Source organism: Rhizomucor pusillus (assembly GCF_041956525.1).
Source record: "Rhizomucor pusillus strain CBS 183.67 unplaced genomic scaffold VTP01scaffold_4, whole genome shotgun sequence".
Taxonomy (NCBI): Eukaryota; Fungi; Mucoromycota; class Mucoromycetes; order Mucorales; family Lichtheimiaceae; genus Rhizomucor; species Rhizomucor pusillus.
The window spans coordinates 1,061,645-1,078,333 of record NW_027192146.1 but is presented as its reverse complement, the minus strand read 5'-3'; the positions used below and the strand labels follow the sequence as shown (position 1 = coordinate 1,078,333).

General features: G+C 45.4%; 8 protein-coding genes across 8 annotated transcripts; 1 reads left to right on the top strand and 7 right to left on the bottom strand.

Moving 5' to 3' along the window:
- Window positions 1-601: 601 nt before the first annotated feature.
- VTP01DRAFT_7738 (uncharacterized protein) lies at window positions 602-1,966 on the bottom strand (the record flags this gene model as incomplete). The annotated part of the gene is made up of 8 exons (XM_069386782.1): window positions 602-788; window positions 845-918; window positions 969-976; window positions 1,043-1,151; window positions 1,214-1,270; window positions 1,322-1,560; window positions 1,778-1,856; window positions 1,928-1,966. 8 exons carry the CDS (start codon window positions 1,964-1,966, stop codon window positions 602-604), a joined length of 792 nt encoding a protein of 263 aa, XP_069242203.1.
- Window positions 1,967-2,298: 332 nt separating this feature from the next.
- On the top strand, window positions 2,299-2,939 carry VTP01DRAFT_7737 (uncharacterized protein; the record flags this gene model as incomplete). The annotated part of the gene is made up of 4 exons (XM_069386781.1): window positions 2,299-2,336; window positions 2,397-2,496; window positions 2,557-2,865; window positions 2,934-2,939. 4 exons carry the CDS (start codon window positions 2,299-2,301, stop codon window positions 2,937-2,939), a joined length of 453 nt encoding a protein of 150 aa, XP_069242202.1.
- A 348-nt stretch (window positions 2,940-3,287) lies between these two features.
- On the bottom strand, window positions 3,288-4,646 carry VTP01DRAFT_7736 (uncharacterized protein; the record flags this gene model as incomplete). Its single annotated transcript, XM_069386780.1, has 7 exons — window positions 3,288-3,794; window positions 3,863-3,942; window positions 4,005-4,078; window positions 4,137-4,204; window positions 4,275-4,345; window positions 4,415-4,490; window positions 4,563-4,646. 7 exons carry the CDS (start codon window positions 4,644-4,646, stop codon window positions 3,288-3,290), a joined length of 960 nt encoding a protein of 319 aa, XP_069242201.1.
- Window positions 4,647-5,210: 564 nt separating this feature from the next.
- On the bottom strand, window positions 5,211-6,563 carry VTP01DRAFT_7735 (uncharacterized protein; the record flags this gene model as incomplete). Its single annotated transcript, XM_069386779.1, has 8 exons — window positions 5,211-5,284; window positions 5,348-5,686; window positions 5,748-5,845; window positions 5,917-5,955; window positions 6,015-6,124; window positions 6,195-6,330; window positions 6,385-6,460; window positions 6,530-6,563. 8 exons carry the CDS (start codon window positions 6,561-6,563, stop codon window positions 5,211-5,213), a joined length of 906 nt encoding a protein of 301 aa, XP_069242200.1.
- An 817-nt stretch (window positions 6,564-7,380) lies between these two features.
- On the bottom strand, window positions 7,381-8,013 carry VTP01DRAFT_7734 (uncharacterized protein; the record flags this gene model as incomplete). The annotated part of the gene is made up of 1 exon (XM_069386778.1): window positions 7,381-8,013. The coding sequence occupies one exon, from the start codon at window positions 8,011-8,013 to the stop codon at window positions 7,381-7,383; it is 633 nt and encodes a 210-aa protein (XP_069242199.1).
- Window positions 8,014-8,290: 277 nt separating this feature from the next.
- Window positions 8,291-12,533, bottom strand: VTP01DRAFT_7733 (uncharacterized protein; the record flags this gene model as incomplete). Its single annotated transcript, XM_069386777.1, has 9 exons — window positions 8,291-9,854; window positions 9,911-10,481; window positions 10,548-10,692; window positions 10,756-11,253; window positions 11,322-11,453; window positions 11,515-11,731; window positions 11,798-12,290; window positions 12,353-12,460; window positions 12,512-12,533. The coding sequence occupies 9 exons, from the start codon at window positions 12,531-12,533 to the stop codon at window positions 8,291-8,293; spliced, it is 3,750 nt and encodes a 1,249-aa protein (XP_069242198.1).
- Window positions 12,534-12,689: 156 nt separating this feature from the next.
- Window positions 12,690-14,166, bottom strand: VTP01DRAFT_7732 (uncharacterized protein; the record flags this gene model as incomplete). Its single annotated transcript, XM_069386776.1, has 8 exons — window positions 12,690-12,972; window positions 13,034-13,217; window positions 13,280-13,337; window positions 13,402-13,437; window positions 13,496-13,591; window positions 13,648-13,744; window positions 13,803-13,907; window positions 13,964-14,166. 8 exons carry the CDS (start codon window positions 14,164-14,166, stop codon window positions 12,690-12,692), a joined length of 1,062 nt encoding a protein of 353 aa, XP_069242197.1.
- Window positions 14,167-14,530: 364 nt separating this feature from the next.
- VTP01DRAFT_7731 (uncharacterized protein) lies at window positions 14,531-15,265 on the bottom strand (the record flags this gene model as incomplete). The annotated part of the gene is made up of 1 exon (XM_069386775.1): window positions 14,531-15,265. One exon carries the CDS (start codon window positions 15,263-15,265, stop codon window positions 14,531-14,533), a length of 735 nt encoding a protein of 244 aa, XP_069242196.1.
- Between the last annotated feature and the right edge of the window lie 1,424 nt (window positions 15,266-16,689).

Genomic DNA, 16,689 nt, shown 5'->3' with positions numbered 1-16,689 from the left:
AAACCGGCCCCGTTGTATAGCTTTTGTGTCATACATTCGCAACTGCATTCTGGGTGGCCAGCTTGCACAACTGTCCACAGCTTTAAAATTCTTCTTTAGTTGTCAACCAGTCTCGAGATGCTTCTGCTGTAGTTGATCCCCTCCCTCGTCGTGTCTCTTTGCCTCCAATAACTTGTAGATGAAGCCCTGAGCCGTCTTCGGTGGATAGAGATTTTTGGACGCGACGTACGGCGCCTCCCCGGGCGGTGTATACCAGGTGGGACGCGTCCATTCCAGCATGCTGTTGAGTCTTTCACCTTTGCACGACCGAGACGGTCACAGAAGTCCGTCCACTTGACGTAGCCGATCGGAAGCAGATCGGCCAGTCGCTCGACATGTTGTTTCATCGTCTTCAGGGCTTGTACGATCTCGATAAATTTGTCAGTTCGGTATAGTGATTCAGGAATGTCAAAGGAAATTGGGGTACAGCAACATATAGGCCGTTTGATGCAAGGTGGATGCTCGAGATTTCTCCTTGACAGCCGGGAAGTTGGACGACAAAGAAAAGAAGCTCTTCTGCATTATCCGTAATGTGCAGCTTGACCAAATGGTCGATAACATCTTAGCCCTCGTCTTCCAATATCTTGTCGATAGCCGCGTCCTTGGCGAGTTCTGCAGCCCCGACATCGCATTCCTCCTTAGCAGTATCCAATAGGATCCTCATGTCGATCTTGAAGCCTGCAACACGCTTACAGTCTTCGTACTGGTTTTTCTTCTCCTTCGTGCTGCATTTGAACATCGGTTCCACCCTGTTGTACGGCTTTTAGGTTTACATGCATGTTTATAATTCTGAAATATAGCTTACTCTTTGATTCTCAGATTGTAGCGGCTATCACGGAAAGCCAACCTCAACAGAGGTGACCAGAGGACAGAGATAGTCTAATGCTCAGACTAAAGCTATGTCTAATTTACATATATGGTGGGTCTACCTTAATTTCTGCGAAACAAACATTATGCATGAGTTCCCATTCGCGCAAACTCTATGTAGGGCTAATCTGCTCACCTTCATCCAATGGTTCTCCGTAAGCATCATTCTGCTTTTCATATAAAGCCGATGTTACGTTACGCCGTTGTAACTGTGCCCTTTTCTTGCTGAGTTGAACCTTCTTGGCCTATAGATATGGTATATTAGCATACTGGTAATACCCTAGTGATTTTAGGCTATGGTACACACTTCTACAATCTTTTCATACAGGTCAACCCATTGATGTTCTTCGAGGTTAAAATCGGTCTAAGTGGTGTGTTTATGCAACTGTTAAAGGCATAAAGTATCATACCGTACGTAAAATACGAGTCCTTGTTCGCCATATTCTTTCCATTGGTCGCGGTAGATGTAATCGTGTTTTGTGGCGTCTGCGAGCCACAATGGCTTCGACTTCATAAATGTAGTTTTGGTCTGCAAATTCGTCTTCACTACGGTGCATGATACATCAAAGCGGCTCCTCCAGGTATTTTTCAGTTCCCCAACGGACATGACAGAAGCAGAACTGGAAACGATCTTTGCCTCGTAATTCTTCAAAACTGTGGACAGTTATGCAAGCTGGCCACCCAGAATGCAGTTGCGAATGTATGACACAAATGCTATACAGGAGGGCCGGTTTATTCAATACACTTATCTATTGCAAGAGCTAAAATGCGCGAACCTTGCTTGTAGTCCATCACAGCAAGTGGAAAAGCTTGACTGTGTTAGGCAGGTGACGCCATCGTGAAGGGATTTCCTTCGGACACGGCAACTTACTCTTCCGAAAGTTGTCTCGAACAATGCAATGTCTAATTTGTTGAATGTTGATTTGAAAACTATGAAGAGCTGAAACAAGCTGCTCAGGTTATTGCGCGTTGGGATGACTATGCTGTTACGACGAGATCCAGCAACGTTCGTCACTTGTACCTGCAGTGTCGCTGTGGAGGAACTTCCCGCAACCACCATAATCTGACCGCTGCCCACCCGTCAAGGTCAAGCGGGATTCGTTAATACGCTAGATCATTTTTAGATGAATTATTGGATGCTGTGTCCGAGGCCATGACGTTCTGAGTATGTTGTGTCTGAGGACTTGTGCTCGCTAGGGCTTAAATGTTGTGTCCACTGTGAAACATGCATGTACTGTAGTTTCGGTGACAAGCCGTGTTTGTGACTTTTCTATCGGAGCTTAGGATTTTGTGCTGGTGTTTTTTTCTCTTTTCTTGAGAAGGCTAATAGCCAAACCGGGCTCCTAAAACCAACCGTACTACTGTCATTCTCGTATACATACTACTTTAAATATGGGTCACGGCTCAGCAGATCACACACGGGATCCCTGGTAAGCATGCGAATGCTCCACTGGGAGCACATTGCAGAGACACTGACTCTCAGAATAAAGTCCCTGGGTTATCCTCAATGACTTGGGAGGAGCTTTCGTAATGGGTGCTGTTGGTGGTGGTATCTGGCACTCTGTCAAAGGCGCCAAGAACTCTCCAAGGGTAAGCAACACAGAAACAAAAAGTACAGCTACGGTATGCTTACGAGTATCCGGTTGCTAGGGCGAACGTTTGGTTGGTGCAGTGTCAGCAATGAAAGCTAGAGCGCCGGTACTCGGTGGCAACTTTGCCGTGTGGGGTGGTCTCTTCTCCACATTCGACTGCGGTTTGAAGGGTATTAGACAAAAGGAAGATCCATGGAACTCTATTATTTCCGGTGCATTGACGGGTGGTGTGCTTGCTGCCCGTGGAGGTGCCAAAGCCGCAACCGTATCAGCAGTCGTCGGTGGCAGTTTGCTTGCCCTCATTGAAGGTATTGGTATCGCGATCTCGAGATGGACTGCCGAGCAAAATAGACCTGTCATGCCTCAAGTAAGTCCTTTATTTATCACACGCATGCCCACAGGTTTCCTAACACATTGTTTATTTTCTGCTTACAGCTCTAGACTCACCACAAAATCCATTCGCATATTATTCCTCCCCTTCTCCTTATTACACGCTGCCTTGTGTACATAATCTCGCAAAGATGTCTTAATACGAAAAAGCGAAACGAAAACCAACTGTTTTTGGTTGATTGAAAATGATGAAAAATACGTATTGGCGGGCTCTGCTGTACACGTCTATGGGGACACTATTATCTACAGTGTAGTAGCTATAGTAGGAAACTAAGTGAATAACCAGAAGAAGAGGAAAGACATAGCAAAATTACAAACGCAAAGGAGGAGGAAAGAAATGGAAGAAGAGCAGGAGGAGGAGGAAAGGCACACACTGCAACGAGACCGGCGCTGCAGCAGTTATATAAAGTATTGTCCACCGGAGGCTCCACCAATGCCTGATCCCAACCCTAACCCTGGCCTGTTTGGTGCTAGGCGTTCTTGGTCCGGAACAGCGTTGAACAGGATAAAGTTCCTTTGAGACACATCTGTACCGTCCCGAACTTCCATAATTGATGCAACGTTGCCGCAACGGTAGCAGTAATTCGGTGCTGACCATACGGTGACCAGTTCATCGTTTGGAAACATATACTTGTATCCTTCCTGCACAAGTTGGTGCGCTCGAGCAACCAGATTGAGGTCATTGATGTAATTAAATTCGCTAGTTACTCGACCGCCGAACAACCATCCTGCTCCTCTAGGACTGACAGCCCAAGTATCAATGTCTTCAGGGTCAGACCACATCAAGTCGCAGAATGATCCTTCGTGAGGAATTTCCTGAGCTCTGTGGATTGTCCGGATCTGATCAAGAGTCTTCACGTCAGGTGACAAGCCGCCGTGAACACAAAGGACAGACCCATCAATGATCTGTGCAACAAACAATTAGGCCCTGTTTGTCAAAAGATAATTCCCATTTCTGCTTTAGCAAAACGTACGGCTGCTATGGTCAAGTAGTCAAAAACAGAGCAACAATGTTTCCATACATTCGCATTGCCGTATTTCTGTTGGCATTCGTCTAAGTACAATCGTGAGCATGTCTGTTCCCTGATCATCATTGCAGCAAAAACATATACATGCCATAAAATCCATAGACTTGCGTAATCTGTCTGCTCTCGTGATTACCACGCAGCAATGTTATTTTATGGGGATACCTATCAGTTTATCGTCTTAGCACCATCGTCTTTGTGGAAACAGAGTCACGCATCATACCGTGCTTTCAATGCCATAAGCAATGTAAACGTCTCCAAGCTAAAATATCCACGATCGACAAAATCACCCTGAAAATCATCCGCAACATGCATGAGGTTTCTTTTTTTCCTTGCATTTTGCTCCTAAAAAAGCAAGTACCATAAAGATATAGTTTGTCTCTTCAATGTCGCCACCGACACGAAATAACTCTAGCAGGTCGTAGAATTGCCCTATTTGTACACATATAAGCATACACTGCTGCTGCTTCCGGGTGCGCCCATCCGCCATCCCCAACCCACCATGAATGTCGCCGCACACAGTAACCGGCGATTGCACGGGTTTTATGTTTGACTCCTCCACCAACAGTTCCTTGACCTGTACGGGTTGCAGAGCTTGGTTAACGGAGAATTTACAACCGACGCAAGAGCAGCAATCGCAATGCTATACCATTTCACACAATTTCTTCATGTCATTTTCTGGCAAGTACTCGCATTTGCGGACAGTCTCTAGCCATTCATCAGGGCCACCCATGTATGCAATGTAGTAAAGTAAAAGAAGGGAGGGAAAACAATAAACAGTTGAAAATGATGATCGTATCGCCAGAAATTGACCCCGCGCTGGAAAACTGTTGAAAATCGTAACACTCACAGGTCACAGCAGCAGTCGGGAGAAAACCCATTCACGTTGCAAGAATAGGAGGATATTGCATCGCGATAATAGAAAAATACGTGTTTTCAAATGTATCATCGTTTCACCACAGCAGAAAGCTAAGTTTGTACAAGGTTCTTGTCCTTTTACACACATCGTCCTTGTCCGATCTCTCTGTGGAAGAGGAACGAGATTTCGGCGCATCGCGGAGTGGAAGTGGACGAGGATTCGATGCTGCAAAGGCTAACTCTGCTAAACTGGCCGGTGCCAAGTATTTAGCAAGGAAAGGAGGCTGATGATGCCCGCTGATCATCACTAGATGGTCTCAAAGGAACCGACAACCCGATAAAGCTCCCTGGCTCCTAAATACAAACATACATATTTGACAAGACAAGAGGAAGTAACGACATTCTATTTTACAATTTTATCGATTTTTGTCTTATCTATCTAGAGTTTGTGTGACTCAAATCCAAAAGTGTTCGATAGCTTGGCGACCTCGTATGCAGCGGCCATGGGAGTTACTATCAGAAAAAAATTGATCAGGGAGATGCATTTTATCTTTGGGTTTGTAACAGTAAGCTTACCAGAAACATATTTATTGTTCAATGCCCAAGCATCCGTGCCTGGCTCCGCATCCTTTGGGTGGCTCATGCTCCTGATGTCTGGCGCAAAATGGAAAATGGTTCGGCCGCTTTCGTGACCTTCCACTTCACTGCGCACGTTATACTCGACCGAATCTTCATCGGTGCCACTAGGTGGTTTGCCTTCCTGCAACGGCATGAATATGCTACCGTAGGAGGTCTTGTGGAACCGGGTCAAGTGCACAGGACGGTGCTCATCGACGACGGGCACATTGACGTTAAAGAGACCTTCCTGAGGCCAGTCTTGTCTATTGTTCCACAAATGCTCAATAACACTGGATGCTGCAAAGCCATTGTCAGAAACTTTCGAATGTTATTCAGGATACCTATGCTGAAGACGTACCCATTTCACAAGCACATTTAAGCTTTTCCTTAGCAAAGTCTCTCGAATAAAACGCAAAAGAAAGTGCAATAGCTTTCTTGCCGCACATGACACCTTCGCTAGATGATGAGGGATATGTCAGAGGGAGAATCCTGATATGCATGGTAACGATGAAATCTCTTCAACTTACAGAGCGGCGCCGACGGTACCAGATGAAAGTGTATAGATACTGAACAATCGTTTTGTTACTATAAACTGCATATCACCAAATTGCCAAAGACCGCATACTTGGCCGAATTGCGTCCAAAATTGGGACCACCGATAACGAGATCAAAATTCTCGTCTTTATAGATATGGTTCAATGCAATGTTGATACAAGTTGCAGGTGTGCCGCCCAGCTAATAGAAAAATTGCATTATTATAATTCTGTAGTTGATACAAAATTCAGACTTTGCTTCTGCAACGTACCAGCACAATATCATTGTCAGCACGCCGATGGACCGAAGTCTCGCCTGTTGTTCGGTGGTAGTAGCTAACTTCAATGTGATCCTTGATCATGAACGACTTGGATATCCATGACTTTTGCGAATTTGGAAGGCATACTCTGTCAAACAGGTTGGAAAACCATATGCGTCCATGCACCGTTGCAACGACTTACTTCACGTCCCAGCCAAGACCCTCCAAGTGCTCTAGGAAGGGAAGAATAAAGGGCGATTCCTCCTGGCTCGGTGGACCTGCATACACATATAGTCACACCCTGATCATTCAAAATGTAGACTTCGTACACATCTGGTCAACTTTACCGTCGTCATTCGAGATGAGTACTTTGAGCGGCATGTTCTTTTATTACTAAGGAAAAAGAAGCTGGTTGCAGTGCGGCGGGAATGTCTTCCCCGGAAACGTGACGAACCCTATTCCGCGGGATGATGTGGGGTTGATAGCACATCACAGTTGCCTTGCAACTTACAAAGATGAGTCACCATCGGAGGGAAAGAATGGGAGTATAAGTCAATCAAAAGTGTAAATAAAGTGATTTCATTAGTTTGGTCTTGTATTTGCATTATAAGGATCTGTAATATCTTGGTGCTCTTCGAGCTGTAGCACTTTATTCCTGACCGAGACGAGATCGTTGTCATGCATGCGTGTCTGGTCGGTAACATCTTGTGTTTCATGTTGGAATATTGTTAACATGGATATTGCCTTCTCGTTTTTTGTAGAGCTTTTTAAATCTTGGATCATCAACTTTTGCAGCGCAGAGTGGTGCGACAATTTTTAATCGTCTACGGGCGTTAAGTAATGTCTCGCATTGCCTGCTTTTGCATACCGCCCTTGAGAGCGTCAGGACCACTTAGCAGGCGCGTGTCAGCTGCATCCAAACAACAAAAAGAAACTCTAAGAACACAGGATCCATAATTAGAGTTCGTGGACGCGCTGAGTGCGGGCTTGACAGCTTGGGTTGTAGTCGGCAGCGCAACCAAGGAGGACAAACAGGGCTACACACTAGTTTGCTGCTGCTGCATGCACAGGATAACTGATATGCACTTAAAACACGCTGTCCATATAGAAACCAAAGTCTCCATCAATGCAAAGTGGGATCGTGCACTTAAATTGAATACTCGGTTTATTATTCAAGACATGTTCAAATACATTTATCTTATTCTTCTTCATCGTCGGCATCCTCGTCGTCGTCATCTTCATCATTATCTTCTTCTTCTTCCTCGTTATCATCCTCTCCAGCTCCAGCTCCAGCTCCACCGCTGCCGCCTTCTTCTTCCTCTTCTTCCTCTTCTTCACCACCGTCTTGCGTGATTTGAGAAGACTGAGGTTTGGTATCTTGATCGTACATCTCGACAGGTCCCACGTTAGAGCCGGGTTGCAGGGTGACAATGTTGTGGCGCTCGGGGGCGACCTGGACGAGGGAAGGAGGACCCTCGGCATTCAACTCTTGCTTCGTGGGTGGTTCCTGCTTGAGATTAACTAATTGCTTGTTCGGTAACCGTGTAGGATCAACAAGGTTCTGTTGCGGATTGATATCGGGCGTAGAGGTTGGATCTGTTGGTGTATCCGGTGTCATTTTCAGCTTTAGCAGTTTGTCCGTTGCTCCTCCTCCTGCTCCTCCAAGTGCAGACCCAACGACACCATCGCCTAGACCGCCGCCGCTCGTCGCTGCATCGATCAATCCTCGTCGTCGCAAGCGCATTTGTAGCCTCCTCGTTGCCGCTGCCGATGAAACGGTATCAAGCATGAATAGGACTGTGCATACGCACAGTAACAGTGATGGTCGCATTGGATTCCAAAAATATATTTGTAATCTAACAATGGAGGGAGTAACAAAAAGGCAAAATAACAAAATTCATTTTATTCTACTCTTTATATATGTATGTTGTGTATTTATGTATCATGGAGATGCTCCTTAAATTTTCTTTATGCTCTCCAACTATATGTATTACTGGGTGGAAAGAGTGAAGAACTTTTGGTTAGGAGTAGTATGTATAGGGGAAATAAAAAGGACAACGAGAAAAAAGGAACAAGATCGCGTGAAGCAACAAAGGAGTGAAAGATTTCTAGGTATCATACGCCAAAATGGTACCCAGCCATTTCTCAACCTCTGCCGTATCCATCTTCTTACGAGCGGCGTAGTCGACGACTTGATCTTTTTCGATCTTTCCGACAGCAAAGTACTTGCTTTCCTCGTGGGCAAAATACAAACCACTGACGCTAGCGGCCGGGTTCATGGCAAGTGAGTCTGTCAAGGTGATGTCCGTCTTTTCGGCAATCTCTCCAAGCTGCCACATGGTCAGCTTCTCTGTGTGGTCAGGCTGCGATGGGTAGCCAGGGGCAGGGCGGATGCCCTGATACCGCACTGCAAACATCTCTGCAGCAGACATATGTTCCTCAGAAGCATAGCCCCAGTCATCCTTGCGCACCTTCTCGTGCAACCATTCAGCAAATGCCTCGGCCAGACGGTCAGCAAGTGCTTTGGCCATAATGCTTGAATAGTCGTCGTGCTCCTTGTCGTACTGCGCGACTAGCTCGTCGCAGCCAAAACCGGTGCTCACAGCAAACATACCGACATAGTCGGCCATGCCGGTCTCCTTGGGCGCAACAAAGTCAGACAAGCAGTAGTAAGGCTCATCATTTTCCTTTTCAGATTGCTGTCGAAGGCCGTAAAAGACCGTCTTGACGGTTTCGCGGGACTCGTCCTCGTAAATGACGATATCGTCACCAACGCTATTGGCAGGGTAGAACCCGACGATACCAGAGGCCTTGAGAAGCTTCTTTGACACAATTTCCTTCAGCATAGTTTGAGCATCATCAAACACACGTTTGGCTTCAGCGCCAACATTCTCGTCATCAAAAATTTTGGGATAGCCACGGTTAGGGTATCGACCACGCAGCTGGAAGACTTGGAAGAATGGGTTCCAGTCAATGTGACTCAAGAGTTGCTCGAGTGGGAAATCGTCGTAGACCTTCGTGCCCAAGTACTTTGGTTTGGCCACTGGGGGCTTGAGAGACCAGTCGATTTGCAATTTCTTCTCGCGAGCGGCCTCGAGTGACAGGAGGCGCTTTTCTTCTAAACCTTCCAAATATTCCTCGCGCAACTCGGTGTATTCTTCCCGGATATCTTCAGCGAAATCTTCACGCTGATTCTCGTCAAGCAACGAGGCAGCAACCGGGACGCTGCGAGATGCATCCAGTACGTAGACAACAGGCGCATCGTACTGAGGAGCAATCTTGACAGCCGTGTGCATCTTGCTGGTCGTAGCACCGCCGATCAAAATAGGGATCTTCAGACCAGCTTTTTGGAACTCCTTGGCGACGATAACCATCTCTTCCAGCGAAGGCGTGATAAGTCCTGACAAACCAACAATATCGGCCTTTTCTTCAATAGCTGTCTTGATGATCTGGTCGCAGGGAACCATTACACCCATATCAATAACTTTGTAGTTGTTGCAGCCAAGAACGACACCGCAAATGTTCTTGCCGATATCGTGGACATCACCCTTAACGGTTGCCATGATAATCGTTCCATTGCCCTTGATTTCGGTAGCACCGGTTTTGGCCATTTCTTCTTCCTTTTCCAATTTAATGAATTCGACAAGATGTGCCACTGCTTTCTTCATGACACTGTACGACGCATGTTAGCAGTCAATGATATCCTTTCTTTACTGGGTAAGACTCACCGAGCTGATCGGATAACTTGTGGCAAGAACATTTTGCCTTTGCCAAACAGATCACCAACGACATTCATACCGGCCATCAATGGTCCTTCAATTACGTTCAATGCACGAGGATATTTCTCCTTGTCTTGACGGGCTTCCTCGGTATCTTCGATAATGTACTTCATGATACCTTTGACGAGCGCGTGAGTGATACGTTCGGTCACGGGCCATTTGCGCCATTCTTCCTGGTCGTCATCCTTCTTTGCGTCTTTGGAGTGAGCTTTAGCATACTCAAGAAGCTTTTCAGTCACTTCGGGATCGCGGTTCCAGACGGCATCCTCGCAAAGTTGTAGCAGATCCTTGGGGATATCATCGTACACAGTCAAGAAACCAGCGTTCACGATACCCATATCCATGCCAGCCTTGACTGCATGGAACAGAAAGACAGAGTGCATAGCCTCACGGACCTTGTCCATACCACGGAACGCAAATGACAGGTTGGATACACCACCGCTGATCTTGGCACCAGGCAATGTTTGCTTGATGGTGCGGCAAGCTTCAATGAATTCTACAGCGTAGTTGTTGTGTTCCTCTGTACAAATACACGCATGTCAGAAACGTGCTTGCGATTACTGATGTATACCAAGTCATAACTCACCCATGCCGGTAGCAATAGTCAAAATGTTGGGATCAAAAATGATATCGTAAGGGTTGAATCCAACCTTGTCTACCAAAATACGATACGATCGGGTACAGATTTCCACTTTGCGATCCTTCTCGGCAGCTTGACCGGTCTCATCAAACTAGTATACATAGGAAATTAGTATCTGTATGCTTTCTCTAGGTGAGAGTTTGCATATACATACCGCCATGACGACAACGGCGGCACCGAAACGCTTGATGATCTTTGCCTTGCGGATAAAATCTTCTTCACCTTCTTTGAGCGAGATGGAGTTGACGATACATTTACCCTGAGCGCATTTAAGACCAGCTTCAATGACGCTAAACTTTGAAGAGTCCACCATGAGGGGTACGCGAGCACAGTCAGGATCAGAGGCTAGCAAGTTTAAAAACTTGTTCATCGCAGCGTGGCCATCCAATAAACCTTCGTCAAAGTTAACGTCGACAACCTGTGCACCATTTTCTACTTGCGCACGGGCAATCGCCAGTGCTTCTTCGTACTCGTTCTTCAAGATGTGGCGACAGAATTTGCGCGAACCAGCAACGTTGCAACGTTCACCGACGTTCACAAAACCTGTTGTCTCGTCAACGCGAAGGACTTCAAGACCGGAAAGCAACATGACATCCGTGTTCTTGGGCGGTTTTGGACGAGGTGGGTATTTGCGACATACATCTGCTACAGCCTTTTCCAAAAAGGTCGAGTTTGTAAGCATTGCAGTGTAATATCAGACATTATCTCCTTTGCTTTTACCTTGATATGCTCGGGAGTGGTACCACAGCAACCACCAACAATGGTAACAAGACCTTCCTGCGCGAATGGCTCCACGTTCTTGGCCATGGCTTCAGGACTTTCGTCATATTCACCCATAGCATTAGGCAGACCCTGATAAGCAGCAACAAAGTTTTAGTCACGACGATATCGGTGGTACAAAGCTGGCACTTACAGCGTTGGGGTAACAAATAATGTGCGCATCGGTGAATCGACTGATATTTTGAATGAATGGCTTCATTTGAGGGGCACCCAGAGCACAGTTGAGACCAAAGGCCATGGGTTCAGCGTGTTTCAACGAGGTGACAAATGCCTCGCCCGTCTGACCGGAAAGCGTACGACCACTCTGATCGACAATTGTGCCTGAGATAAATACTGGAACTTTGGGTCGGCTGTTTGTTATTATTCACGTGATTAGAAATGGATGATAACAACGCAGCTGATGTATACACTCTTACTTGTCTTCTTCAATGACCATGTCAATAGCGTAGACGGCCGCTTTAGCATTGAGGGTATCAAAAATAGTCTCCACCAGCAAAATATCGGCGCCGCCATCCAAAAGACCGCGGACTTGTTCGGCATAGGCGGTCACCAATTCATCAAATGTGACATTGCGGAAAGCAGGGTTTTCGACAGACGGGGAAATGGATGCCGTTCGATTGGTAGGACCAATTGCACCACACACAAATCGAGGTATACCTGTCGCCTCCCACACGTCCTTGCATGCGCGTTTGGCCAATTCCGCACCTTCCTTGTTCAGGCGATAAGCATACGACTCCAATGCATAGTCGGCCTGCGCGATAGTCGTAGAGCTGAATGTATTCGTCTCAACCATATCAGATCCCGCTTCAAGGTACTGCTTATGGATATTGTAAATCGCTTCAGGTTTGGTCAGAGTCAGCAAGTCATTGTTGCCACGCAGATCGTTCGGGTGATTAGCAAACTCGATGCCTTTTACACTATCCGTTAAAATCTTGTTCGGTTCTATGCTCGTTGTCTCTTTTGTTGCTCACCTCGAAAGTCGGTTTCTTCCAACTTCAAGCGCTGCACCATGGTACCCATGGCACCGTCTAGGAACATGATGCGTTCCGAGAGCGTCTTTTCCAAGTACTCAAATATATCTAAGTCCAATTAGGTCATGCTCTTTCTTCTTTGTTGCATATCCCTTGTACCTATTCCATTAGCCGCCGTCATTGTGTAGATCGTGCTGAAATAGAGCGAGTGGGGAAAACCTGGCTCTCGGTTCGAAAATGGCAGATGGAGATTGATGCGATTTTGACAGCCGACAGGTTGATCAGTGCGCGGAAGCTAAAGCGATTAACATTGTCTTATTTACTCGGATAACGAAGATTACAATAACTGTACAGTGCTTTCTTTTCGACTACGATCAATGTGAACTATTTTATGCGCACCCAGCTTGTAGATCGCTTGAGTTCCTGCATTTTCTTGCAAACCCAGATTCGTTGCAAAGGTACCAGCTGCCGCCTTGAGATCAGCTAGAGATAGCTCTTTGCTTTCTTGCGATTGAAGCAGCTCGATTACTTTGGCCATCAACTTTGCTTCATTTGATACTTCTGATGAGCTGTCATTATTCTCTGACAATATTTGCCGTATGAGTTCTTTGCGAATTTCACTATATCGAATATATTGTCAGTTGCGATCATGTGACAAATGGAACGCCATGCAAAGCTGACCTGAACTTCTCTTTCCATGTTATTGATGAAGCTGTTAATATTTCTTGCAACCTTTCTCTGAGTATTGATATAAAATCCCGTGCTTCCATCTGCTCAGGTTCTTTTTGCTCCTCGTCTTGCTTGCTTTCTTCTTTTTGTCTACGTTCTTCGTCCATCATTTCTATTTCCTTGGATGCCTCTTGCTCTATTATAGCCATCAATCTTTTAGATTTCAGAGTTCAAATCTGATGAGCGATGTATACTTACGATGCTCTTTTAATTCTTGTTTTTTCGCTGCTATTTCCTTCTCCAATTCCTCAAGTTCCTGCATATTTTCGCTTAGCTTCCCATTTGAACAATATAATGCTTCTTGAATCGCTCAAGCATACCTTTTGTTGCTGTAGTTCTGGGCTAAGCATCGGTTGCTGTAAAAGCATCTAGTCAGACACCACTCGGGGATCATGTATATACCTGCTAGCTAACCTTTCCTTTCTCAATGGAGCTTTCTGCTTGTTGTTCTGTTCCAGCTGAAGGCATCTCTGCAGCCAGTTTTGTAAGCCGTTCGACCTCATCCCTGTTCTTGAGCACTTTTTAGCTGATTCATAATCATCATCATATTCTAATTCATCTCTAACCTTTTGATAAGTTGTGTCGAGATAATCCAGGTTGATTTGCTGATCTTCAAGCACTTGGCGCAAATCTTCGATTTTTGCAGCAGAGTTCGGATCGTGGCTATATGTGTTCAGGTTAATTCTCTCAAGCAAAGAAAGATGGATGTTTCTGGACGCACCATATTTCGTTTAGGGATATCGCAGCTGACAAGATACGTTCGACGTTTGGCCGGTTAGCTAAAGATTCACGAGCAATGACTTCTTGAATAGCGTCCGTGTTTATTCTATACTTCTTGTGAGTACATGGCTCGCTTTAAATGAAGGAGACGGCATCCCTCACCTCGTAGCTTCGGTTGTGCTGACTGCAAACAGTTTACATTCGCTGGCGTCAGCGTCCCTGATCAATTTCCGCTTCGTGCCGGCAATGCGTTTGCTGCGTTCGAGCTGTTCCGTCACTTGCGTAGAAGGACTGGAAAGCTGTATTGAGGCTGCTTTTTCTGATTGATTCAGTACAAAGTTGACAGCATCGTTGAGGGACGACATGGAGTGCGAGAATGGGGAATACAAAGAAGCTTAACGTGCATGACGCCGCGGCGAACAAAATTGCCTTTTTGCGCAACAAACACGCGATACGAGTATAATGCATAAAGTTGCATACATCGCCAGGATATTTTCCAAAACAACTTATTACCAATGGCAAGAGAGTAATTATAGAACGGGCAGTAATCCAGCCATAGCTACATTGCTGATGATGGTTATGAAAAAAGACACATTAAGCACCGTAAATATTCAGGCACCATTTGCTGCTTTAATAAAGTAAGCGAAGAATATAGAAAGATAAGAAGGAATGAAAAGACTCGTCTACAAACTACAGTGTGGGAGGGAGAGAAATTACGCCTCTAGCTCATTAATCTTCCTGTGGTGGCGGTGGTTGTTGTTGTTGTCCTCCTTGCTTTCCCTGACCGGGCTTTTGTTGAAGTTTATCAATACCTGTAATACCGTCGACTTTAGTGCCCAAATCGCCAAGTTGCTTATTCACATCCTTGTCCGTTGGAACCAGCCCTGCGCCTGTGTTAAGTATTGCACTAGGCAAGCTGACTGTCTGACCGATAGATTTTTCCGCAGGTTTGGTTTTGGCTGAAATTCCTGTCACTGGTGCCAGAGCTCCCGCAACTGCGTCTGTAGTTTTTCCACCTGGACCTTGCGGCGGCTTCTTCTGGCTCCCTCCTTCCTCTTCTTCTTCCTGACGTTTCTTGAGACCAAGTGCGCCGCTGCGACGGGAAAGTTGTGTACCGGAGCGTTTTCTAGCAACTCCTTCTTCTTGTTTCGGTACAGTTTCGTCACGCTTTATGCTTGCTTGGAGAGCAGAGGGGCCAACATTCTGGGCAGTATCGTCGACAGGAGTTTTAGGAAGAAGATCTCTGCGTTCTGAACCTCCAATGTTTCCAATAGCTCCTTCCTGCAACTGAGCGCCGCCGCTGCCAAGCGCTTTCTCGGCAACATTTTTCAATGTTCCAGTGTCTATATCGCCAGCGATGTTGCCGATACCTCCGGCTGTTGGACCTTCAGGAACGGGGGCAGCTTGAATACTTGCAGCAAAGTAAAGAGTTACGATAGCAAAGGACAGGACGGTGCAGCGCATGCTGATGAGGGAGATACTACGTAGTAACGTTTATACTACCTTAGCCTATCACCAAATCCCCTCTTCTTTTATAGTCTTCTGGTGGTTGCTCCTTTCCTACATCACGGATGTGGGCTTCCAATACAATTCAAAGAAATATATTATCTTCTCCTTACGAGCATCAAGGGATGGGAAAAACGAGATATCACTTTACGAGATACGACCTACTAATCCTTGCAGTTTGTCTGCTGCTCGACAATCTTAGAATCAGTTGCTTTGTATATGATTGGAATCCTTTAGCTTGGCTAGTAGTAGATTATTGCTCATTTCGAGGATATATTTTTCAAAGTATCGAGAGTCAAGCGCATGAAGAACGTGGACAAGGATTAGTTTTGGTATCTCTGCGTCTCCTTAGATTGTGAGCGGTGCTAATCATTTAACATCTCTTTTTCTGTAACTTTGCGCTCAAGTGGCGAATCAAAAGATTAAGGAGCTACTATCTTGGCAATCACAGCAAATCTTGTTCTATAGCATTAATTAAAAGAATCGACTGTAACAAACAGCGCATTTCTTTTCATTATTCTCGCAAAGTAGTATGGGAAGCTTCATCACGTTGCAAGACGATTGGGATGGAGGAGTTGAAAATTTTCTTTCATCTGCAATAAGGGAGGCTCATGCAGGTTTTACTGTCGAGCGTTTTCTTGAGGATGTCTCCTTACCACAGACGGATCACGCGCTAGATACAGAAAAGTCTGAGGGAGATCCATTTTGTTTTCTACACTCCTTTTGTTATATGAACGTGGTACTATACAAAATAAAGTGAATGCCCTTTACATAGTCGGACGACATGTTGGATATTACTCGAATCCCTTAAACAAAAGCGCAAGTCTATAGAATGATATGTAATATGAGGATCTACGATCGCAGATGACTCGAACATTAGAGATCGAAGCAAATCCTCATCTTCCGGTATTTTACATTTTATACTCCTAACCTCGATGATTTCTTTACAGTAAAACTTATCAACTTTAAATTTTGCTACCTCGCAAGTAGCTCGGACGCAAGTCTGCTATGCAACTATTATGATATGAACATGATGCATCGCAGAGGCGCATTATCCAGTGTTTTCGAAGGGAAATGACTCTCTCTCCTTGTTGACTTGAAATTACAGACTTAGCAGTCAAGAGTGCAACAAAGTTAATTGATAATGCGATCTTCCAATGTTCATCATGGGAAGAACATTACATAACGTCTGTGAACTGCTTTAAAAACCAACCTAGTTACCAAAGAAGGAATACGATGACTTGCCTAAGTAAATAGTAGCCAGTCCAAGTAAAAACGATAGACTGTTTAAAGTTATTTAGAGCAGCCATCGAGTGAGCAGATAAGTATACGGAACAAGATTGAGCACTGCTGTATTCAATGAAATGTGGTATACAAAATAC